Source organism: Myxocyprinus asiaticus, chromosome 17 (genome assembly GCF_019703515.2).
Source record: "Myxocyprinus asiaticus isolate MX2 ecotype Aquarium Trade chromosome 17, UBuf_Myxa_2, whole genome shotgun sequence".
Lineage (NCBI taxonomy): Eukaryota > Metazoa > Chordata > Actinopteri > Cypriniformes > Catostomidae > Myxocyprinus > Myxocyprinus asiaticus.
Genome location: NC_059360.1, coordinates 45,056,233 through 45,081,742, shown reverse-complemented (window position 1 = coordinate 45,081,742; position 25,510 = coordinate 45,056,233). Strand labels below are relative to the sequence as shown.

At 37.9% G+C, this 25,510-nt stretch overlaps 2 protein-coding genes across 14 annotated transcripts in view; one reads left to right on the top strand and one right to left on the bottom strand.

Annotated features, from left to right (window-relative positions):
- LOC127454751 (F-box only protein 30-like) lies at window positions 1-14,793 on the top strand. 5 transcript variants are annotated; one of them, XM_051722130.1, is made up of 3 exons: window positions 470-626; window positions 1,008-1,065; window positions 8,354-11,328. In XM_051722130.1, the coding sequence occupies exon 3, from the start codon at window positions 8,405-8,407 to the stop codon at window positions 11,081-11,083; it is 2,679 nt and encodes an 892-aa protein (XP_051578090.1). In that variant the 5' UTR covers window positions 470-626; window positions 1,008-1,065; window positions 8,354-8,404; the 3' UTR covers window positions 11,084-11,328. The 5 variants fall into 5 exon arrangements, with proteins under 5 accessions (XP_051578091.1, XP_051578090.1, XP_051578088.1 ...); XM_051722128.1 differs by having other exon boundaries at window positions 1,003-1,065; XM_051722131.1 differs by lacking the exons at window positions 470-626; window positions 1,008-1,065 and adding an exon at window positions 1-196.
- Window positions 14,794-14,944: 151 nt separating this feature from the next.
- LOC127454753 (utrophin-like) overlaps window positions 14,945-25,510 on the bottom strand; it is a 42,493-nt gene continuing 31,927 nt past the window's right edge. For 3 of the 9 annotated variants that reach the window (XM_051722133.1, XM_051722138.1, XM_051722135.1), the window contains 6 exons: window positions 24,235-24,300; window positions 20,872-21,038; window positions 19,523-19,634; window positions 19,160-19,296; window positions 17,926-17,964; window positions 14,945-15,638 (listed from right to left, as the gene is read on the bottom strand). In XM_051722133.1, coding sequence (XP_051578093.1) covers window positions 15,563-15,638; window positions 17,926-17,964; window positions 19,160-19,296; window positions 19,523-19,634; window positions 20,872-21,038; window positions 24,235-24,300 — 597 coding nt within the window. In that variant the 3' untranslated portion in view covers window positions 14,945-15,562. Of the gene's footprint in view, window positions 15,639-17,489; window positions 17,628-17,925; window positions 17,965-19,155; window positions 19,397-19,522; window positions 19,635-20,871; window positions 21,039-24,234; window positions 24,301-25,510 lie in introns of those variants that run through there. The other 6 variants (XR_007899598.1, XR_007899600.1, XM_051722136.1 and 3 more) reach the window with 6 other exon arrangements.

Sequence of the window (25,510 nt, the reverse complement as noted above, 5' to 3'; positions counted from 1 at the left end):
CGTTTTCACAAACTTGCACTTTGAAACCCGTTTTCAAGCCCTAAAACGCCGTTGTCGTGTAAACAAACAGACAAAACGCATAAAAAGTTGTCCCGTTTTTAGCCGAAAACGTTGTCGTGTAAACGGCCCCTTTGACTGTTTACTGAGGTTTTAGTTGATGTTTTAATTCACATCACCAGAATGTATTGCTGGTCAGGTGGGTTGAATAATTTTGATTGCAACTGAATATGCTGGGCACTTATTGGCTGCTTTTCTTAATTATTCGGTCCAAGTCATCCATTTCAAAAACTTTATTTTTTTTTTATTTTTTTTAGATTTGTAATTAAATTAATATGGTGGCACAATTATATTTTTGTCTACAAAACTAATTTCAAACATTTACTATATATATTATATATATACATAATATAATAAATATATAATAATTATATAATATATGCGTGTGTTTAGTCTCCGCCCATCTCTGGGCTGCAGTTCAGTTCACTATATTAGCACACAAAAACAGAAATCAACAGAAATAGACAGACAGCTGCAAAAACATCATCCGCTGTTATTATACTTCATTGAACACTAATGATCGATTAAATAAAGACTTTCCTCCCTACAACACCGAAGACAGCTCGACGGTAAGTTCATTTCATGTCTGTTTACTCTGACTAGTTTCCTCGCCGGCTTTAACCGAATAGACTCGGACTTTTGTAGAATAATAAAATAAAATAAAAAATAAAAAATAGGATCATAACTGTTCGCCAGCCAGAGAAGTTTATTAATTTCGTGTTTGTGTAGTGTATTATCCCTGAATCAACGGCTAACCAGCTAATGCTAAAGTCTTTGTTTTTAAGTTTTTTATTTTATTATTATTATTATTATTATTATTACGAATTACAACGCCATAATACAAGCATGAAGATGTTTGGAAACAGTGTATTAGTGTTTAGTAATTGAGTGTTGATCTAAAAGTTATCATGACACAGTTTAATGTTGACAGTCGTTATGTTTCAGCTCAGGAAGAACAACAAAAAGCTATTTCAAGAGCTTTGACGGAGATGATCTGCTGTTCTGCCGGTCAGTGCATGTGTAAAACATGTTTGGAGGTCATGTCATATTTAGGATCGAATTGAATTTTGGATCCTTTCATGTTTGGGATTATTAGGATCTAGGGCTGTCAACAGGGTTAAGACACTATTTTTCACTTATAACTAAAATTGTAATTATATTTGAATTAATATTTGTATATATAAAATGTTAAAATAAAAAATCTAAGACATATCTGTAATTATATTTGAATTTTATATTAAACTTTTAAAGACATTATTTCAGTACGGGGAAAACAGATACAATACATCATTGATCACCAGATTTTTAAATCAGATTTTTTTTGCCTAAACAAGGTGTTAGGTGAAAACTTTGATTTAAAAATCTGGTCATCACTTATGTATTGTATCTTTTTTCTTTTTTTTTTTTTTTTTTTTTTTGTTAACAGATGCACGACACGACGTGCCAAAAGTAGGGATGGGCGATACCACTTTTCTTTTCAATTCTTCAAAAAGTGAAAAAATGATTTTTTTTTCCCACTTCAAAGCTTACGAGATGCATTAATATTCATGTAATCTAAATAATAAGAACACTTGTTAAAAAAAAAAAAAATCAGAATCAATATTTTTATGTGAGGATCGATATTCAGGATACCCCGTTAGTATCGGAAGTATCGATACATTAGTATCGATCTGCCCATCCCTAGCCAAAAGCAGATTGCACCCATTATAATCAACGATGCTGTCTACACTGGAAGCATCTGTCCGTGTCGCGCCAACAGTATACGGATGCCCCGTTCAATTTCACTCTGAATGCGCTGCTCCTGCCAACAAGACATATGGACGACGAGAGCCTTTTTACAACGTTCGCTTCAACACTTACAGTTTAGACATCTTCCAGCCGCTGTGAAGCGACATCGCTCGCATCTGATGTAGACAGGGTGTAAGTCCACGAGAGGGCGCAACAAATACATATAAAAACGCTTATATTTTTTACTAGAGGTGGGGACTATCGGCAAACTTTTGGGAACTATCGGCAAAAATCTATGCAGATAGTTTTTTTTATTCCTCATCAATAAACCTCATCTGGTAAAAAAATGTACACATATATAAAGTCTTTATGAATGTGAATATATATGCTATAAAAAGCTTCATTTGGTTTATTTTTACATATTCTTGCATTGTAAGGTAGCCAAGTCTCTGTCATTTCAAAATAAGTCCCAGGTATATTTCCGACTTGCATATAGAAAGTCCCGGGTTATGTACCAAATCTTTTTCTGGTTATTATTGAGATTTTGGTTGCACAATAAACTGCTTTTGGGATTTTATTTATTTTGGACTCTTGCAGCCTCAATGCCTGTGCCCTTCATAGTAAGGAAAGACTATTTTTCATTCTATAAATCGATTTAAAAAAAAAAAAATATCTGCCAATTAATCGGTTATTAGCCATTTCCACCACGTTAGTTATCGGTATCAGCAAAATCCACTATTGGTTGACCTCTATTTTTTACTATTGCAAATAACATGCCTGGCTGTTCACAAAAGCACCTTCCATTTTAAACTTAAGTTCATGAAATAAAAAATCGAACGATTTAGCCAGTTCATATCCTCAAGTCGTACAATAAAAAGGAAAACAATAAAAGGAACACTTCCATAAACGGTTGTATGTTAACTTCATGTTGCATGGTATACCAGTGCTACGATACTACCCTGGACTCAGGCTGTATGTACGGTAGTAATATTCTCACATAGTAGTTGTATTCAGTATGGTTGTGAAGCGGCTAAGACTCTACCTCACCGCAATAACAGCATGTATCTGAGCCAGGATGCTAGACGAAGCGCAACAGAATGGGATATGAGGGGATCTCGAGACACGCTTTTTCAAATTGAATTCTTTTAACTTGACACCACGTTTTAAAACTTATAAAGCAAGACATTGATAAGAAATCAAGATGCAAGGGCCAAAGACAGTTTACACAAAAATCATTTGTGTTCATCCGTACTGTTGTTTTTTTTTTTATTGATTTTTGTTGTAAATATGCGCCAGATGAACATCTTTGACCATTGGTCCACATCTCTTTTTTTTTTTTTTTCAGCTTCTCATGCAGGAGAGCTGTGAGAAGCTTTTTTTGAGCAAGATTACGAACGGTCTGAAGTCATTTTAACATATAAGGCATGTTATGTACACACGTGGGCACTGTAAACATGTAAACTACTGTCTTCCTCTCAGTCTAAATGATAAGGAAAGTGTATGCATGTGCTGTTGGACCATTTCGTCTGTGAAGACGACATGTTCAAATGCAAATTGTAAAATAGGACTTTAAAGTTTAGTAGTAGCACGAGTACAATGTGGTACCATATGAGATTATATGTTAATAGCCCCGCATTTCACTCACGTTGCATGGGAGACGGGCGTGTGATGCAGGACGTCAGTGCCTTCAGAGCAGGTTTCCGGGCTTGCTGTCAACCGGTTGTATACTGTACTGACCCCTGCCCATGTATATACACTAATCAGTCACAACATTAAAACCACCTGCCTAATATTGTGTAGGTCCCCCTTGTGCCGCCAAAACAGTGCCAACCCGCATCTCAGAATAGCATTCTGACATGCTATTCTTCTCGCCACAATTGTACAGAGCGGTTATCTGAGTTACTGTAGACTTTGTCAGTCAAACCAGTCTGGCCATTCTTTGTTGACCTCTCTCATCAACAAGGTGTTTTCATCCACAGAACTGCCGCTCACTGGATGTTTTTTGTTTTTGGCACCATTCTGAGTAAATTCTAGAGACTGTTGTTTGTGAAAATACCAGGAGATCAGCAGTTACAGAAATACTCAAACCAGCCCATCTGGTACCAACAACCATCCATGCGATTATCTAATCAGCCAATCGTGTGGCAGCGCTGCAGTGCATAAAATAAATGTTCCCCATTCTGATGGTTGATGTGAACATTAACTGAATTTCTGACCCGTATCTGCATGATTTTATGCGGGTTGACGCTGTTTTGGCGACACGAGGGGGACCTACACAATATTAGGCAGGTGGTTTTAATGTTGTGGCTGATCGGTGTATACATGTATGGTGATTCTTCTAAACAAAAATAATTAGGATTGCCCAGCAGCAGAATTCGTGGGTAGGCTGGCTGTTTTTATTCTTCCATTGTTAAATTGACCAAAGTTATCACCTCGTAGGTTAATTTGGCGTGCAAGCGGTCCATTAAAAATGAGTTTGTTACGAAATAAAAGAAGAAATATACTGTTGTTCATTTAAATGTTAATGTAATAGCTATTGTTAAATATGCACATCTGTCATTTGAGCCTGTTTTGTTTGAGCCAGTATAGACCTTTGTCATGCCTGTTTATTCACTTGTTTGATTCATGGCTTATCGGTTAATTCAAGTCATTTTTATTTGTATAGCACCTTTCACAACACGCATCGTTTCAAAGCAGCTTAACAGAAGATCAGGCATTAATAGAAGATAAAACTGTAATATCTATAAAGTCTTAGAGTGATCATTGTGTAATTTGATAAAATATGATTGTGAATTGTTTAAAAATAAGTCATTAAATAATAATTGTATTTATAACCCCAGTGAGCAAGCCGAAGGCGACTGTGGCAAGGAACACAAAACTCCATAAAATGTTGGTTAATGCAGAAAAATAACCTTGGGAGAAACCAGACTCACTGTGGGAGCCAGTTCCCCTCTGGCTAACATCATGAATATAATGCCAATATTACTTATGTATAGTGCAAGTCATGGTTTAAAATTATTAAACTAAGTAAGTTTTATGGGTCAGTGTTTAAAACACAATTTTGTAAGAACTGTAAGATTAATGACTAATGTCTTTGAAGTCCATCCTGGATTAACTGCAGAAGTTTACATAGATGCAATTGTAGTTGTTAGTTGGCTGATGAAGGGTTTTGTTGGCAGTTAAATGATAGTCTATGTATTCCATTTCAAGAGTGTAGTCCATCATTAGACCGAGGTGATTTAGGCAGAGATCAGTTAGGTGTATCACAGTTCAACCTGGCTGGTAATTTCGGTGAGGTCTATACTAAGTCCAAGGTTTAGGCAATGGCATATGAAGTATCTCATGTCTTATGGTTGGAGTTGGCATCAGTTCATCCTCTGAAGTCCATCGTAATAGACTGAAGTGATTTTCGGCTAGCACCGGCTGCTATTAGTCATCATCACACAGCAACACGAAGCATTGGAGTCCAACACCAAGCAGGAACAGAGCTGGATCTGGCCGGTTCTGGTGACCTCAGGATAGGAGTCCCGAGGTTGAGACAGGGAAACAAATAAAATAATATTAGCATAGATGCCATTCAATTTATTTCAGAGTTATAGATCATGCTCTCTGTTTCTGGTTCTGGCAGACCTAACTAAAGCAGACTAATTGTGAATTGAAGGATAAATTAGGTGTATGCCTGGCTAAATAGATGAGTCTTTAGTCTAGACTAAGAGTGAGTGTGTCTGCATCTCGAACAGTGTTAGGGAGACTGTTCCATAGTTTAGGAGCCAAATATGAAAAGGATCTACCTCCTTTTGTGGATTTTGATATTCTAGGAACTATTAACTGGCCAGAATTTTGCGATCGTAATGAACGTGATAGAATATAGCATGGTAGAAGGTCACTTAAGTACTGCGGAGCTAGACCATTCAAAGCTTTGTACGTAGTTAGCAGAATTTTAAAATTAATACGAAATTTAACAGGTAGCCAATGTAACGATGATAAAATGGGGCTAATGTGATCATATTTCTTGTTCTCATCAGCACTCTGGCTGCTGCATTTTGAACCACTTGAAGTTTATTTAATGATCTTGCTGGACATCCTCCCAGTAATGCATTACAATAATCAAATCTTGAGGTCATGAACGCATGAATTAGTTTTTCGGCATCAGCAACAGAGAGCATGTGTCGAAACTTAGCACTATTTCTGAGGTGGAAGAATGCTGTTCTACAGACATTGGTAATTTGATTTTCAAAGGACAGATTGGTATCAAATATAACAACTGAGTTCTTCGCTGTTGGAGATGATGTAACAGTACATCCATCGAGAGTCAAATTATATTTTAGCGGCTTATTTTTTAGAGGTTTTTGGTCCAATAATTAGTACCTCTGTTTTGTCGGAATTGAGTAGTAGGAAATTTCTGGCCATCAGATCTTTTATTTCATTGATACACTGCTGATTTGGAGAATTGTGAAATCTCATCAGGTTTTGAAGAAATATAAAGTTGGGTATCGTCGGCATAACAGTGGGAACTTATTCCATGATTCCGGATAATATCTCCCAGGGGAAGCATATACAAGGAGAAAAGCAAAGGCTATAAAACTGATCCCTGTGGCACTCCATACTTTACTTTTGTTTGGTTTGACAATTCCTCATTTACATAGACAAAGTGGTAGCGGTCTGCTAAATAAGACCTAAACCATGCTAATGCAGCTCCACAAATGCCAACATAATTCTCCAGCCTATTCAAGGGAATGTTGTGATCTGTGGTGTTGAATGCAGCACTAAGATCTAAAAGCACTAGAAGTGAAATGCAGCCGTGATCAGATGATAAGAGCAAGTCATTTGCAACTCTGATAAGTGCAGTCTCTGTACTGTGTTGAGGCCTAAATCCTGATTGAAATTGTTCATATATACTATTTCTCTGTAGAAATGAACATATTTGGGAGTATACTACCTTTTCTAGTATTTTCGACATAAACGGGAGATTTGAAATCAGTCTATAATTAGCCAGTTCTCCAGGATCAAGTTGTGGCTTCTTAATAAGCGGTTTGATAACTGCCATTTTAAAGTTTCTTGGGACATGTCCTAAGGATAGCGAGGAGTTAATAATATTAAGAAGAGGTTCTGAGATTACTGGGAATACTTCTTTTAAGAGCTTGGTTGGTATTGGATCTAACAAACATGTTGTGGCTTTTGATGTTTCAACAAGTTTTGTTAGCTCTTCATGACCTATGACAGCGAAGGATTAAAGTTGCACGTGAGGAAAATTTTGAGACACTGTTTTATGAGGTACTGTGACAGATGATTGCATAATTCCAACTTTATTTCTGATTACTTCAATTTTATCATTAAAGAAATTCATGAAGTCATTATTATTGTGCTGTGACAGAATATCTGGTTCAGTCGATGCTTTATTCCTAACAAATTTAGCCACAGTACTGAACAATCACCTAGGATTGTTGTGATTATTTTCTGAGTTTGCTAAAATATGCCGACCTGGCAACTTTTAGTGCCTGTCTGTAGCTACAGACACTATCCTTCCATGCACCGCGAAATACCTCTAATTTTGTACTCTTCCACTTGCGCTCCATTTTCCGAGCTGCTCTCTTGAGAGCATGAGTGTGATCATTGTACCATAGTGCAGGGTAAAGTTATTAACCTGTTAATCCTAGTGGTTAACCGGTTAAAAGAATTTGCCAAAATTTGCATCCGTAGTCTGAACAGGTTTGTGGTCTGTTGTAATTTTCAGCAGTTGCTTGTGCAACCATGCCACATTACTTTGGCATTGCACATGAGCACTGTACCAAACACCTGAGTGGTTCAAAACATCATCAAATGTGTTTTGCAGTGTCTAGGTACACCTCTTTCAAAAGAAGCCATCACAAGACACATGGGAGTCCAACATGCAGGCATTGTACACAGACATTTCACAATGTTTACACCCAGCTGGTATTTTGAGGTCTATGTTGAAAGTCAACTTGATCATTTAAAGCTTACACCACAGTGTGACCCCCTCTCCCTAACCTACTCAAATGGTTTGCATTTAGGTCATGCCGACTGGGTTCAACTGCACATTTCTAGCCAAGCCCTATCATGATGGAGAGAGAAGCTTCTTGAATGACAGTGCAGTATTTAGCCAATATGGAAGTGTTTCTTTTGAATGAAAGCCATGACTGATTCATGTAACATACTGTTCAAAAACACAGGCTCGTGTTCCTTTTGAGTCTTCGAAGAACTGGTGGGGTGTGCAACCCTGTGACAGAAGGAGAGTTGTGAAATGCAATGCAATGGTTTAGTGATTTGGTAAACATACTGCAAAAGGGCAGCGGGGTCTGATTTACGTATACCCTTTTAAGAGCCAGTGGGGACTTTCCAAATGAGTAGTGGACTTAGTTGTTAAGCCGTGTGATGTGTTGTATCTAAAGGTGTCCCACATGTTGGTCCAAAATAAGATTGTGATATTAACCTTGTGTGACCAGGCCTATTTCAAAATTAGAATAAACTTTTCACTTTCACTGAATGGCCAGACTTGAATTATGCAGTAGGGATCAGGTCTAATTTTTCTTTTTCTGTTCTTTCACAGAGTTTGGAATACCCTAGCCTCTTTGAATTAAGAAAGCCATTAATATTTGCAATGGAAGGCCTTCATCTCCATTGCCTGAACTGTGTGAACCAACGATGTATGATAAGACCAGAGGCTAGCGTTTCTTGTGACCTCATGGGTTGCCCTCTTGTGTGTGGGGCTGTTTTTCACTCATGCAAACTGAATGAACACCGTTTACTGTGCCTTTATGAAAGAGTGCCATGTCTGAACTGTGGATTTGGATGTCCATTTACCATTGCCAGGGTCAAAATGGCACAGCACCTTGAAACGTGCCCAGCCAGCATTGTGTGTTGCACTATGGAATGGAATCGATGGCCGGTAAGTTATGCAGATAGCAAGTCCTACGAGAACTTGAGTAAAGATGTTTGTGACGTGGAGCAGCTTGACATGGCTTTGGCCCTACAGGATCAGCGTATGTTACTGGAATCTCTTAAAGTTGCAACCACTGTGTCAAAAATTGTCAAAGAGCAAAATCAGGAAAATGAAAGGATGAATTCCATCCCACAGGAGTCGGATACAGAAAATGAATTGATCAGAATGGATGAGGAACTGTACGGTCAACCATACATTGCTTCTGTTGAAAACAGTAGAGCTTTAGCAGAAACTTTGGACATTCTCAGTAGTGCAAAGAATATGAACTTGATTGTAGACAATTGCAATGGTGAGGAAGAGAATGGAGCTTGCAACAAATTCAGGAATGGAGATGGGGACCCTACGAATGATGGCATGAAGGAAAGTGACACGGATTCAGACTCTGAGTTGGGAGCTGTTGGTGGTGCTGACTGTCCTTTTCCTATAGACCCTGAAGAAGAAGATGATTGGTTAGAAAACAGTGGATATGGTGAGTCTTCTGAGGAAGAAGAGGAAGTGAACGGTGGGATAGAACTCAAAGGATATCATGATGAAGGGGATGAAGACAACCAGGTCAAACTTAAAAGCGTTCTTCTGGATCGAGCTGCAAGGATAAATGGTTCCTCCAATGTTAGGCAAGTGTTGCCTTATCATTCCATGCCTATTGTAGCACGGGAGCCAGAAATGGCCCCTTTGCCACAACTACCTCTCCCTTTGCCAATCCCTTTGCCTAACCAGATGCACAACAATGTTCTGCACCATATGCCATTTAGAATTGAAGACCGATGGTTGCAGCGCAAACTGGAGAACCTCCAGGTACTCAGGGGCATGAGTTTCTTTACAATCAATGGGCGAATGACTCTGTTTTCTGACCCCTATTTATTCAAAGCCAAGATGGAGGATAAGGCAGTGGACACATCGGACCTTGTCGTGGCAGATGATCCAATGGGCCTACATGGCATTGACCTCATTACTGCTGCCTTGCTCTTCTGTTTGGGTGACTCGCCTGGGGGCAGGGGCATCTCGGACAGCCGTTTTGTTGATGGGTATCGCATCAACTTCGGTACGCAGACCTTCTCCCTCCCTTCTGCCATACTAGCTACCAGCACCATGGTAGGCGACATTGCCTCAGCGTCTGCCTGTGATCATGCCAGTCCGCAACTATCCAACCCAAGCCCATTCCACACCCTGAGGTTAGACCTGGTTCTAGAGTGCGTGGCTCGCTATCAAACCAAGCAACGCTCCATGTTTACTTTTGTGTGTGGGCAGCTGTTTCGTAGGGATGAGTTCTCCTCCCATTTTAAGAACGTTCATGGGGACATCCATGCAGGTCTGAATGGATGGATGGAGCAAAGATGCCCGTTGGCGTACTATGGATGCACATACTCGCAAAGGAGGCTATGCCCCTCAGTACAAGGCTTCAGAATCATCCATGACAGACATTTGGGCTCATTTGGAGTGCAGCCTGGTCTAGCAGAGTGTTCAGATGAACCACTCTCCAGAAACACCTGTCAGTTTGACTTCCACTGTGACCACCTTAGTGACATGCCATTTGAGTTACTCCAGCATATTGCAAGCTTCCTTGATGGTTTTAGCCTGTGCCAACTGTCCAGAGTGTCTCGCACCATGAGGGATGTGTGTGCCAGTTTACTTCTGTCCCGTGGCATGGTGGTCCTCCTCTGGGAGAAGACACAGCGTGCTGATGGAACCTCATCCTGGCAGATACAAGACAAGGTAATCAAAGTTGAGTTCTATCTATTTGTCTGTATGTCTGCCCGTCCATCCATCTGTCGTACTTCTGTCTGTCTGTTTATTGTTCTGTCATTCTATCCATCTCTGTCATTCCATCTATCAAGAATCCATCTCTATGTCTGTCATTCTGTCCTTCCATCTATCCATCATTCTGTCTGTCTGTCTGTCTATGTATCTATCTGTTTGTCTGTTTGTCCATCTATCCATTTATCCATCATTCTGTCTGTCTGTCTGTCTATCTATCTAACACTTATCTGTCTGTCATTTCAACCATCTATCAAGCATCCTTCTCTGTGTGTGTCTGTCTATCGTTCCATCCATCATTCTGTATGTTTATCTGTCTATCATTTTGTCAGTCGTTTTAACTGTTTGTCTGTCTGTCTGTCTTTCTGTCATTTCATACATCAGTCCATCCATAATTTTCTGTCTGTCTGTTGTTCAGTCCATCTATCTGTCCATTTAGGAATGTCAAAAGTATCTTTACATTGGTATCAAGTTGATACTAAAATAAAAAAAGATGAAACGATACCAGTGTTTCTGCAGTATCTGTCTCTGTCTGCCATTCTATCTAGCAACTATCTGTCTGTCTGTCTATCTATCAAATAGCTTTTGGTTTTGCCTGGAAACTCCAATATTCATAGTCATAAGTGCATAGATTTAATTGTTTTCAGAATTCCTAACAAATTGTTGATATCTTTTGGACTTTAGGTGTGGCGATTCAGTACAGCTTTTGGCACTGTGAATGAATGGAAGTTTGCGAACATTTCCAGCATGGCGGATCACATGAAGACATGCAAGTTCAACACAGTATTACGCAGGGAAGACGCTATCCCTCTTCCATGCATGAGTTTCACGAGAGAACTTACTAAGGAGGGACGCTCACTTCGATCAGTGCTGAAACCAGTGATATAGGCTGGAATCAAGTGCAAACAGAAACTGCTCTTATGTTTTCCAAATTGACAGAAGAGGATTATGCTTCATTTTATTATATAACATGCCTTATTTGTTTAAATAAACTGTTTTTATAGCAAAGTAAAATAAACCTGAAGCCTCAGCTTAAATCTCTTCCAAAAGTGTTTTTTCTAATAAACATTATCTACCTGTTTGATATATAGACGATGGTTATACTGTCTGCAAATTTTGATACAATATTTGGAAACGTTTTTTTTTTTTTTCATTGCTTTTGATGAGATATGTAGCCTCAAACTAGAAACAATGGTTAAATGGTGATGACCAAAAACGAAATAATCGTCTACATTTTGTAATGCAGAAGTTATCAAATAATCAGTGGTTCTTAACTGGTTTTTCTTCCGGACCCAGAGATAATCAAGTGGAAACACAACACAGTACCAGACGTAATCCATATTTAATATTGTCTGGTCATGTTTTCTTTTACCTTGCATAATTTGAATGGTTTTTTAGGATGGTGTCATGTCAAGCAACCTGTCAATTTTAGCATGTAATGTGACTAGCTTCTACCAGGCTGAATTTGCACCACAATACCATTGAGTTTGATCGGACGTTCAACAACAAAAGGTATTGGAAGTATTTTCTCCTCCCTCTCAAAAGTTGATAAGCCTATTTATTTTGCAAACCTTAACTGTCTGTTATGGTATAATTAGTTGTATTGTATTATTTGCATTTAGTTTTTTTTTTTTTTGCTGATGTCTGTGGCACTATCAGAACATATCTGCAACCCATGTTGAGGTCACGGCCCAGTTGAGAAACAATGATTTCTGTCTCCTACATTTAAAAATCTACAAATTAGTCTTTTTTTTCCGTTTTTACCACTCAGCTGGAAATAACATATAGCAGCTAATTTTTTGGAGAAGCATTTATGCCTTTCAGTTTTACCTATATACGACTTAGTACTTGATACTCTCACACACAGCACTTCTACTAGTCATCTTCTGTCTTTTGAAAAGTAAACAAACATTGATTATGTTGTCCAACTTGTTGAATTCCCTGGCAAAATGTCCTCCTTTTTAATGTACTGTATCACTGTCAATGGTATGTGCTGACTGACAAACTTCTTTCTCGTTACAATCTTTGTGATTTTTGAGTCACTGTTCCAAAACCTGCAAGACGGGCACAAGATTGCAGTTGTAGCCTGTTAGGATTTCTGTGGTTGTACACAGTGCATCTGCAAATATACTTCACTGTATGTCAGGGGGTTGATGTGAAACAAGTTTGTGAGAAAGAAACTTGAAACGAACTTGTACTTGATTTTTTTGAACATTACTTAAGACAAGCCAGTGTTTACAGTTTCTAAAGAGTTCAGTTTTACCTTATCTTTTCAGGTGTACAGTTACAATGTTTCATTATGATTTTATTCTAAAATATTTTCATTTGGAGAGGAAATAATTATCCATACCTTGCAGGTTAGGTTGAGATGTTGAGATGACGCTGTAAAATAATGATCTGAATTACATGCTTTACATTCTACAGAGAGCTTTTAACAAATTTTAAATGTGACACTCCTGATATTTGTGTTTAGTTATTAAAATAGAACAATATTCTGAAACATTAGAATTCCTGAATATTCTCCTAACATCTTTAAACTTTGAAGAGTCATATAATGTTGATTGTTAAGACTCTACAAGTCGATGTGCACCGATGTCTTTGTTGAAGTGATTTATGTTTCTCTAAAGGAACAAAATGCATTTATATGATGTGAAAACACAGTGTGGGAGCCATTTTTGAAGAACATAAATTCATACTGTTCACAATTAATATTACTATATTGTTTTCCTGACATTATATAGGCCCTATATACATGTATGAGGGGACCTAGGTATTTAAATCAGAGCCTAAGTGGTTGATACCAAATTGCATTGTTTTTGTTACATGTTTGGATAATGTTGGTTTATTTACTATATTGTTTGCATTGCACTTTTATTTTGAAAATAAGCATACATTTAATTTAATGTCATCTCCACTTGCTCTGAATAAGAATCATGCTTTGGGAATTTAAAACCCCTTATAGTTATAATGTTGTGATATTTGTTGTTTCATATGACCTCATGCATGCTAGTGCTCAAAATGCTCTTTTTCTATTGTAAATAATCAAAATGTTTGATGTTGTAAACCAACCTAAACAGTTTTTTTCTTTCGTGTGTATCATCTTATCATCATTTGCATTTTGTTAATATTGTTTTAAAAAATTCTAAAGAAATCCAATCACTGGTGTGATGCTTGATTAATCACAAGATAGGCAGCCTGCCTAGTTTCAGATATTTAAAATATCATTATGCAAAGCTAAAAGAAATGAAATTGCCTGAATATGAAACCAAACTCTTAAACGTTGTTTAACCCCTGTTACACTAATTGTTTTATTTAATTTTTTTTACTGTTTGATTATTAAATATAATTAGTAATTAATCAAAATGTATTGCTTATGTGTATGATGATGTGGTTCTGGTTTTGCACTTTGTATTTTTAAAATTAAAGTAGTTTTTGCCACCAGGTGGTGGTGTTGCAATGTTAAAAAAATAAAAACACTGATATGAGAAGATTTACATCTAATTTTCAGCCTTTACCACAATTTGATTTGGCCTCTGCACCAAAATATACACACAGCAGGTGAAAACTATAATAAATGTCTCAAACAAACTCAATGCAGAGGGGCTCATCTGTTTCAAAAACTCTAATAGAAATTGCTCCTACAGCAGAGTTCTCAGGAGGGGTGTAGACAAACAGGGAATATGTCCTGAGCCCAAAATAGCAAGAAACATGTTTCTATAGTCTAAACTAAGAAGCAAAGCATTGTGGTTTGTATTCACCTGAACATATCTGAATCTATCCAGCCATCCATCCGTCTGTCTATCTATCTATCTATCACTGGAAAGTGCATCTGTTTCAGAACAGTATCCGTATATTTATCTAATTATTAACATGTGATAACAAAATCAAGGAAAGTCTCAGTGTATTTAATTATAATACAGCTTTTCCCAGTCAAATCAGCAAAGTTTGACGTTGGCAGTGGCAAAGAGGTACAAACATTCACAACATGAACAACAGCAAACAAGTGAATTAACACTGTGATCACATTTTGTTTTGACGCCGGCATACACTAAATGCATAGAATTATCTAGTGTCACATTTCAAATGCACAGAACAAACAATTGTCCGGTTTCTGTCATCTTATTATGGCTAAGAGTACGACATATGGAGGCATCCTTTAAATATCTCACAGACTACTAATAGATTCGGAGAAAAGACACTCTGCTTAAATGTTTCTTTTTTAATTTCTTGACCTGGATGGAATAACACATTGGAAGAAATAAATAAAAATAAAAACTGCAAGAAAAAAAAAATCACCAGATTAAATGCGTCAACAAGAACATTAAAAAGCTTTTTCAACCGTGACGTCAATTTGTAGGCGAACCCGGAAGTCTAAATCGCCATGGGTTCGTTCCCTCTGCATTTTCTTATGGGGTTTTATTTAGCAGTTTTGGATTTGTGAGTAAAATAAGGTCTGTGGTAAACATTACCTGAAGATACTTGGATGTTTTGTTCTATAACATAAATTACACAAAGTCATACCTCAAACTTTAATTTTGAAACTGCCATTTAAAAAAAAAAAAGTATGTTGCTTAAAAGTTGCTAAGTAAGAACTACAACTACCACAAGCATGTGAGTGTCCATGTCTGACGGAAATATAACTGTTGTAGTCACCGATAACCAAGTATCAAAGCAAGTGGCATCAGCAAACAAATGCTGCTAGAGCTTTTCTCAGAACTAACTTAACTTCTCTGCGCCATTTTTACAATGACTGAATCAAATGGTGTTAAGGCCATTTTTAGTGAATGTATGAAGTCAAATCCCCTCAAGTTCACAATAAAAATATAAGTGGGAGGTGTTAGCCAAAATGTCTCAGTGCATTCCTAGATAAAATGTGAAAAAATGATTTCCGTGTATCTAGCATGGCAGCCCATAAACACAAAGATTTATTTATTGTGGTTACAGCGGGGTTTAATATTAAATTATCACTCATCTTTCAGTCAGTTCAGGCATCACAATAAGATTGTATGAGTGACAGAATGACAAACTGTTCTGCACATGAACGAAACAATCAGGTGTGGTTCACATTTGTCCTTTTGACGGGTGTGATTCAGGTCCAGGCAAGGTGGCACTGGATTCTCCATCTATCTGGGTTGACCTGAAAATGGACAGATGCATGAAAGCTCTGTTTGCATCATACTAATGCAATCAAAAAATAAAATGACATGTTTGCAGCATTTTCCTCTTTTATATGCAGCTGTCATAGTTCAGGGCAACTCTTGTAAGCAAAACAGCTTGTTATAGGAGAAAAAGAATATGTAAAACATTTTAGCTTTAAGACCAAAATCCTTGTGACAAAATCTTTGGACTCTTGTAATGGCATTAGAAACAGAGAAAGCTTTACTTTAAAATTCCTGCTTGTTAGTTCATGCAGATTGGAATGGAAAACTTTTCAGTGTTACTCGAAACAGTAGACAGTATAGTGTTTAATTCTGTGCTGCCAATTAAGAAAACCTTTCACTGTCTCAATACACAGTTTTTGATGAGAATCTATGCCATTAAGAGCATCTAGAGTGGCCCCAAAAAGCATTTGGACACTTAAGTCACACATAAAAATGTCTGAATGTCATCGCATTAGATAACAAAATATCACACCCAGTGGCATATGTTTTTAATGAAAGAAAGCACAAGCTCTCTTCTCAAGTAAAACCATTTTGTTGGGTTTTAAATTATAAAATAACAGATATATTATTCAAAATAAAAACATATTGTGACACGTTCTAATTATTAAACGTTAGTGGTACATGTTCATAGTAAATGTACTACACTACACCTGTGATGACTCTGCTTTTAAGGGCCTCAATGTAACTTCGATTTTTGCTTCTTCTTTTTTTTCTTTTTAGAAAATTCGAAATTCATTTTTATAAAAATCAACATTACGCCACAAATGCTGTCGATAGACCTTTTCACACTCCTTGTTTTGGAACGCGGAAGTAAACGATTGCAGGGTTTATTGCAAATTAACACTCAATATTTAAAAAATTTATAATAAAAAAATATTGTGAGATTTACGCTGATAAATAAGGCGGAAACGCGTCATCACAGTCCGTGATAAAGGTCTATTGAGCTTAACTTGTAGCAAAGTCTTTCTAGCAAGTTAGTCCACTGTCGGCCATCTTTGGAATGCTCTCAGGAGTCTATTTCCAGTCATGCCAGTGCAACTCCTATCTACTTGAATGGAGAAAGACCAAAATCTCAAATATGGTTGGTCAAGATTATGATCAAAGAACATATTTCAAATCAGCAATAAAATCTGACAATACTGGAATCATAAATTGTGATTCTTTACCTCATATTACACTAAAAACACAATTTTCCCGGCTTGTGTAGCTAATGTGCATGCGCGTTCTAGAGTTGATTGACAGGTGATGTCTGTATCTAAAAGGTGATTGGCTCTTTTAATTGTAAGGCGGGACTTCCTTTCTACATCAGTTGATCATTGGGTGCTCAGAGCTCCGTGGTTGAGCGTTCCAATTTATCCCATTCATTGAAGTGGCCCGTCTATGCTAAATAATCTCTGCTTGTAGTCACCGTATTTAGCCCCGCCCCTTTTCAGCACTCCGTACTTCCGTGTTTTGTCTCTTAACCTCCGGTTTGTATCCACCTTTTTCCTGGGGGTCTTAATGGGAAAACAAATGTGGGTGGGACTTCCGCTGGAAGTTGTTCTACAGCATTCCCTAGCTCTGGCTGCAGTCATTTTAGACCCTGTTTACAGCTGGTAATAAGACTCGTTCCGAATGATCCGATCACAAATGGTCAGCGCTAAATATAGTTGTAAAAGGGGGGCAAAATGTTTTGTGATTGGATCACAAAAACACATACAGAGTCAAATACCACATCACATTTGAGGTTTACAACAGCCTCCTGATGCGTCCAAAGTTTAAATTTACGTGTGGATTTAAAAGGAAATAACCATCTGATTGGAAAACTTGAAAAAGCGATTACATACCCAAGGACGAGAACTTCACGGCTCTTCCTCAATGTGTCTGTCTGATTTGAACATGCAGGGTGATAAGTACAAGCACACACATCTGAAGCTGAACTAACACAGGTACTCCACTGGGCTTAGATTAAATCTCAACTGCATCTGGGAGAAACAGCACAGTGGTTTTGTTCACGTTTTGTCTTTATTACTTTTTTGCAGTTTATTATCGTTCAGTAACACACTGATATAGTGACTGATGTAAATCCACTTTGCTACCTAATTACACATTGACATCAACACCATAGATTTCTACACAGACAACGCTAGAACGGAAGTTCAAAGACAAAATTTTCAAGATGGCGCATAAGGTGAAATTAACCTGGAATATTCCTTTTAAGTGTCCAAATATATTTTGGGGCCACTATATACTAAGGAAAGAAGAAGCAGTGTTTATACTCACTCATAATCCTCTGGACACATGCTTAGAAATGTGACGGGGCTGCAAAAGAGCACATATAGCAAAGTAAGATAACATTGTAAGGAAAGATCACAGCTGCTTGAAGAGGACCTGACGAGTGCTAATGGCCCATTAATACACTAACTCAGGCGACAGAGAACAGAATGTTTCTGATATAATGAATCAGGGCACCTAATAAAGGCTCAAAACTTGGATTGTTTTCCATGCTGTGAGAACATAACAGCCAATGAGACCAGGTGGCTTATGCCAATATTAAAGACTGTCTAGAAAATGATCAATGTCCCGTCCCTTTATTTCCCCAATGATCTCACTAAACAACCACCTGATTGCTTTTGTAATTAAATTCACATCCACCAGAGGGAAGCCCCATTTGTTTCTTGATGTTAAAATGCCAGCTTTGGTATTATATGAATGAATGGCCTCTAATTTGTGCCAGCACAACGACACATGAATAGACCACCAGAAATTTAGGATTTCTTCGACAAAACAAGAGTTGAGAAGTGTTATATCCACGAGGCTAGATGATCACAGAAAATGTTACTAGAAAGGATGGAGATAAACCTAAAGGAAATATTAAATTTTTGCACAAAAGAAGATCTCTTTAAAAAAAATAGATGAAAATTCTCTCATAATTTATTCACCTTCATGCCATCCCTGATATGTATGACTTACTTTTTTCTACAGAACACAAACGAAGATTTTTAGAAGAATATTTCAGCTCTGTAGGTCCATACAATGCAAGTGAATGGTGGCCAGAACTTTGAAGCTCCAAAAAAACACATAAAGGCAGCATAAAAGTAATCCATACAACTCCAGTAAATTAATCCATGTCTTCAGAAGAAATATGATAGGTGTGGGTGAGAAACAGATCAATATTTGAGTACTTTTTGTTTTACTATAAATTTATAAGCTTTTTTTCAAAGTTTTTGATCCTGTTGACTTGCATTGTATGGACCTACAGAACTGAGATATTCTTCTAAAAATCTTTGTTTTTGTTCAGCAGAAGAAAGAAAGTCATACACCTACAGTATTTGAAACACAAAAAACCCTGTTAAGTCTCCTGAGCTATGAAAGAGCAACCTCTGAGTGATAAAATGTTCTTTTGAAACTGGATATATATTGTAAACACAGAGCTCCAGTTGTGTTATTCATACTTTTATCTGTCAATTTGAACACCACAACATGAAACTCAAACCTTTCCACTTGAAACACTCACGTTTCAAAATGCTCTGTCTCTAGAATGGTCTGTACTGGCAGGTATCCAATCCGTGGGTGTTTGGTGAAGTACTTCTTTGAGCGGAATTTGTTTTTCAGCACTTTAGTGAAGTCACGTACATCTTCTCCAGAGGTCGTCTGTAATAGAAGGACTGTGGAGAAGTGCTCTGGTGTGCAGCTATAAAGAATTACAGTGGAACTGCCTGCTGTGTTTGGGTTTACTACATCATTTTATAGTCTATTAGAAAAACCACAACCGTAAATAGTTAATAGTTTTTACATTTATTCAGATTTCTACAACATTGGGGGCATTATGTTATCTTTTTTTTTTTTTACATAATAACAAATAAATGAAGATGCTCACAGGGGTGCAGTACTCCACCATTGGATAGCTGAGATGATGATCTTTCGTAACCTTTCCAGAGAAAAAACACATCTGACACACGTTGTAGTTGAAGTGCATCAGACTCCGATACCTAAGAAATAAACATCTTCAACACTCTTACGGCTATTACTATCCATAAAATACAATTTAATTTATGATTGGTTTGGTTTAGACAATTCTGCTAAAGTCACATTTGGCGGCCTCCATTAAAGCCACATTTAAATAAAAAATTTATGAATTGAATTTTGTTGCACGCACTATGAAATCGTTGTTTAAAAAATACTTGCTTCACTTTTCTTGAATAAAATGGACTTTGTTGCTAAAATTAAAAACAAAATTAGAAAAACAACAATTAAATATAATTATTTTAGGTATTTTGCTTGGAGGCAACATTGTGCGACAATAGAAATAATATTTTTTTATTTAAAGATTTGAAGTGAAAATGAGTAACACATTTTCAAACCAAGTGTCAACTATTTTAAAGAACAACAGCACAAGCACAATTTCCATCCAAACCCATTTAAATTTGGTACCACAATTTGTATGTTAGTAATTGGACACTTTGTAGTTGTCAGCCATTGAATATGTGTATTGCTAATGTGCTGAGCTCCACCTCTGCTATAGGACACCTGTGTTAACTTGGGGGAAACTGACTTCATGCATCCACTAAATGCATTCACACTGACACCAGTTTCTATAAAGTCAATGCAAAATGCACTGACTACCACCCCTGGAGTCGCGAATTTGAATCCAGGGTGTGCTGAGTGAATCCAGCCAGGTCTCCTAAGCAACCAAATTGGCCTGGTTGTTAGGGAGGGTAGAGTCACATGGGGTAACATCCTCGTGGTCGCGTTTAGTGGTTCTCGCTCTCAATGGGGCGTGTGGTAAATTGTGTGTGGATCACGGAGCCTCCACATGCGGAGTCTTCACGGTGTCATGCACAGCAAGCCACGTGATCAGATGCACGGATTGACGGTCTCAGAAGCGGAGGCAGCTGAGACTTGTCCTCCACCACCCGGATTGAGGTGAGTAACCGCGCCACCACGAGGACCTTGTAAGTAGTGGGAATTGGGCATTCCAAATTGGGGAGAAAAGGGGATAAAAAAAATAAAATAAAAAAAAGGTCAATGCAAAATGGCTCAGAAAAGTAAAATTGGTTTTAAGAAAAAGTCTAGCATAATTTGTTTACAGAAGCCACTTGCTTGGATGTTTTTTTATTTAATGCAATGACATTCTGAAATTTTAGGTGTGGTCTAATATTCTGCCATAATTACCTTTTGCATGATGTAATAGGTGGCATAAAACAAGCTGCTTTGTTGACGTTTTACCTGAAGCCCACCATGGGACACTCTTTACAGATGTTACATTTGGCTTGATGCTTGGCCGTTTCTGCTGCAACGACTCTATGAAGAACAGGCAGCCACACCATCGACTGCGGCTCCAAATGCATCCAGTCCACAAACTGTTGAAGCTCAATGAAATCTTCACTGCCAACCTGAAACCCAGAGCACAGACCAACCTCTCATTCATAATTAAAGCAATGCACTGCTGTTTCTGACAGTGTAATATAATGGAGTTTTTTAAAGTCAAAAAGCATTTAAGAGGTCAATTCATCATTTAGGAGTGTATTTAACTACAAACCAAAAACTTTAATGTTCTCTCACAAGCCTATTAGATAAAGGGCAAGGGATCCATTAGTAAGTTTGGAACAACATGAGGGGGAGTAAATGATGACAGAACTTTCCTTTTTGGGTGAACTGTTACTACAGTTATGAAACAATTAGAGCAAGCCTTTAAAAAGCAGAGACTGTCAAGACTAAGTAATTACATGGAACGTTAAATAAAATGAGCACTGTGACACAAGTTAAACAGTGAAGTACAGACGGTCTGTCCAGGACGGCTTTCGGTAAAGCTGAGTGAATTAATAAATATTCTGTTACGTCACTAGATGCAGTTGACATCATAAAGCACTTCATCATATTATATTATGGGAGTGCACGCATATAAATGAAGTGGATTTCATTTAAATATCTTGCGGTAGCATGTGCATCAGCTGTCAAGAGTTTTTGGTCCAATCCCTAACCATCTGAAACTGGCAATGTAAATCCTCTGACACGACTGGCACTCTTATAACTGACTTCATCATTTATTTATGTCAAAACTCAGTGGTGTGTTAGGATGAAATCCTATCCCCAAATAAACAAGTCTGAGAAGCTCTTCACAGTAATCAAAAGTGCCAGTATTCTTTAAGATCTCTTTATGCATTTATAATACCCCATAAACCTGAATTATGTATCACAGAACACTGGTCATTTCATTTAAAGTCTGTCGTGTAATAATGTATGCGTATATTTTTTCAAAACAAAATTCACTCACCGGTCACTTTAATAGGTACACCTGTACATCTACTTATTCATGCGATTATCTAATTAGCCAATCATGTGGCAGCAGTGCAATGCATAAAATAATGCAGATACGGGTCAGTAGCTTCAGTTAATGTTCACATCAACCATCAGAATGGGGAAGAATTGTGATCTCAGTGATTTAGATTGCGGCACGATTGTTGGTGCCAGATGAGCTTTGTGACGAGGATGAGGGCATGGCCGGGCCGTGCGCTGAATCAGCTGTTCAGCGGGAGAGCAAGATAAAGGGGAGCCGGAGGCGCCAGTTCGAGAGAAAGAGAGATGCATGCGGCTGCGCTACATGTATGTCTGTGTTTGTTTATATTTGTTGAGTTTCTTATTAATCTTTGTTTACTGTTCAGCCGGTTCCCACCTCCTCCTTGCCCATCCTTTATCTGTTACATTGGTGCTTAAACCCAGGAGGGAGGAGGGATGCGCTGTCGCAGAGTCCTCGCCGCTGCCATCGGCCATCTGCCTGGGTACGAAGGGTTCGCTGCCGGCCGCTGAGAGCTGGAGGACTCACTGCCGTCCGCCAGGGGAGGAGCGAGCTGGCATCCGCCAGAGGGCGGAGGAGCGGTTGAGCACCGGGCGACAGCGTGTCCGGGAGCCGGCGAGCAAGTTCTTCTCTCTCTCTCGTCTCTCTCTCTCTCTCTCTCTCTCTTGAACTAGCACCTCCGGCTTCCCTTTATCTTGCTCTCCCTCTGATCAGCTGATTCAGCACCGGCTGTGCATCATCACAGACCGGCCATGCCCTCCTCCTCGTCACAGGCTTGTTTGAGTATTTCTGTAACTGCTAATCTCCTAGGATTTTCATGCACAACAGTCTCTGGAATGGTGCGAAAAATAAAAAACTACCAGTGAGCGGCAGTTCTGTGGGCAAATAACGGCTTGTTAATGACAGAGGTCAGAGGAGAATGGCCAGACTGGTCCAAGCTGACAGGAAGATGTCACACAATTCGCTGATTAGATAATCGCATGAATAAGTAGATGTACAGGTGTACCTAATAAAGTGGCTGGTGAGTGTATATTTTACTTAATAAAGTTGTGCTGGTCAATGCAGTGCAAAAGAGTAATTGAAATGCAATTTTTTTAACAAAAGAAAACGTGAGTGGTGCTTATGTAATGGGAGCCAGCTGATAGATAGCTGTACAATGTGTATAAACCTCACTCTCCTGACCTCAAGAGATGCACTAGCTACTGACGCTAGAGGCTTTAGCCTCCTTGTTAGTGCACCTGCCTCCCATGCTGGAGATGCCAGTTTGAGTCCAGTATGGAGCAGGTAGAACAGGAGCATCACAATGGTGCCGTGACCCGAATGGGAGTGAGGTTTAGGGGGGTGAGTGTAATGGGAGCCAGCTGATGGATAGCAGTGCAATGTGTATAAACCTCACTCTCCTGACCTCAAGAGGTGCACTAGCGACTGGCATAAGAGGCTGTGGCCTTTAGCCTCCTTGTCAGCGCACCTGCCTCACCATGCCGGAGACACCAGTTTGAGTCCTGTACGGAGCGGGTAGAACAGCAGTGTCACACTTACCCATGCAAAACCTACATGGCCACCACGATTCTTAGTTTGCAATTTTTATGGGCCGACTTTTCTTGGCACCTACATAAACTCTAGTGAGAATGAGAGATGTTCTTTTGAGAGTTGCAGTGCTGATCAAAATCATTCTGGTCTCCAAACTGCCAGCTGTTCTTGTGGGAATTTCAGTTTACAGATATGTCATTCTGTCAGTCTGGTACATCTTTCCCATGCCAAATCATAGCCACAAAAGTACAGTTCATTTCAGTTTGCCTGAGCAATTTTTGAATAAGGACCATGTAATATCATAACATTAAAAATAAAAATGTTATTTTCAATAGGTTTACATCACTCTTCAAATGCATTATTTTATAATAGTTTATACAGTTTTTTTAAAAACTAAAGCAATATTTTGAAATTCATGGCTTGTGTGAACCAACAATTTTGACAAGGATGTTTTTCCTTGAAGACCATCCAGACCTGTTGTTTTAAAAGTATTTGTTAAGTGTTTAAAGGTTTTGTTAAATACATCCTGTTGTGTGTAATGGCTGTAGCGGATTATCAACACACACCATACAAACACTTTTACTAACTACACACATGCACAAACAAGCAAAAAGAGTTCTGACACACTATTTGTACCTGCATGCATTTATCAGTATTCATTATGGTTTTATTACAAGCAAAATAATAGCAGTTATCATACTATTCCTTATGCTTTAGATGTTTAAAAATAAATAATGTTTTGTGGTTCAATTTAATGGACATACCTCCGCCATTTTCTGACAGATCGGTACCGTGTTAAGTGACCGTAGAACTTTGTGAAAGTGAACTTTCTGTAAATGGAAAATAACATCAAGCTGTGGTTATATGGTAAATCAAAGTGATAAAACATCTGACCAAGCTTTCTGTCATTTCATTCAGAGTTGTAGGGCCTGTGTCCAGATTTGTGCATAAACACTTATGACAATGTATAAGAACAGATATTATGTCCATACAATAGCAAAAATTAGAGATTAACTCATCATAGAAAAAAAGGGTTAGGGTTAGGGTTAGGGCTGATGTTTCATGAAGTATCCATGAAGTTTCATTATTTAAAAATGCAACATTCTGTAGTCATAAGTCACATACCAATAAACCCCATAATTGTATTGCGATGCAAGTAATATTTAAATACTTAGATATAACACTTATGTTAAGATAGATAGGCAATACTAAGAAGTAGCTGACCTGGAAGTTTGCTGGCTAACAAATGAAATATCATCTGGTACTATGGCAAATTCTTTTATTCCATGTTTGATGAAACTTTTATTGTGGTTCATCCAACGTATGTCAAAGCTATAGTGTCTGTATGGCAAAACAACCTTGTAAATAACAAAGACTAAGCACAGTGACTTTGATAATATACTTAACTCGAAAATGTGTATGTGTCAAAACTGACAGCTTGGTAAACTAAATGAGAACACTTTATTTCACAATTCACAATTGAGAATATCTCTACAATAAACAAAAATCAGTTCACGGCTACGAAACTAGATGCTAAATCTCAACTTGATCATCAAGGATCAAATTCAGACATGTTTCCATCGTGGTACATGTTCTTTTTCCAACATTACTAAATAATATAACACTCGTTATATTATAACAATGCAAGGTACCTGGGGCCGAATTTTTGGAAATAATTTTAAGAGTAAATACACAACTGTAAACAAATTATTTAATAATAACAGAAGTAGAAGTTTAGTTGTTTTCTTGACACAACAACTATTTAAGATCATGTAGTTAAGATCAGTTGGCATCACAACAATACACATTTTGATTTACTTGTACAATTTTATGAGTGTGGGGTTTGATGCAGGAATGAGTACGTTAATACCAAAAACATGGGTGACAAAGTAAACTCAACCTGTGCATTTGAGTGCGACACCCCTCTGACTTAACAGTACCACGAATGTATAGTTTCAGGGTAATAATTAGAGTTAAGATGCCTTATGTGTGCATAACATTTTATTGCTTTTCCAGTATGCTTGCATCCAATTTCTTCGT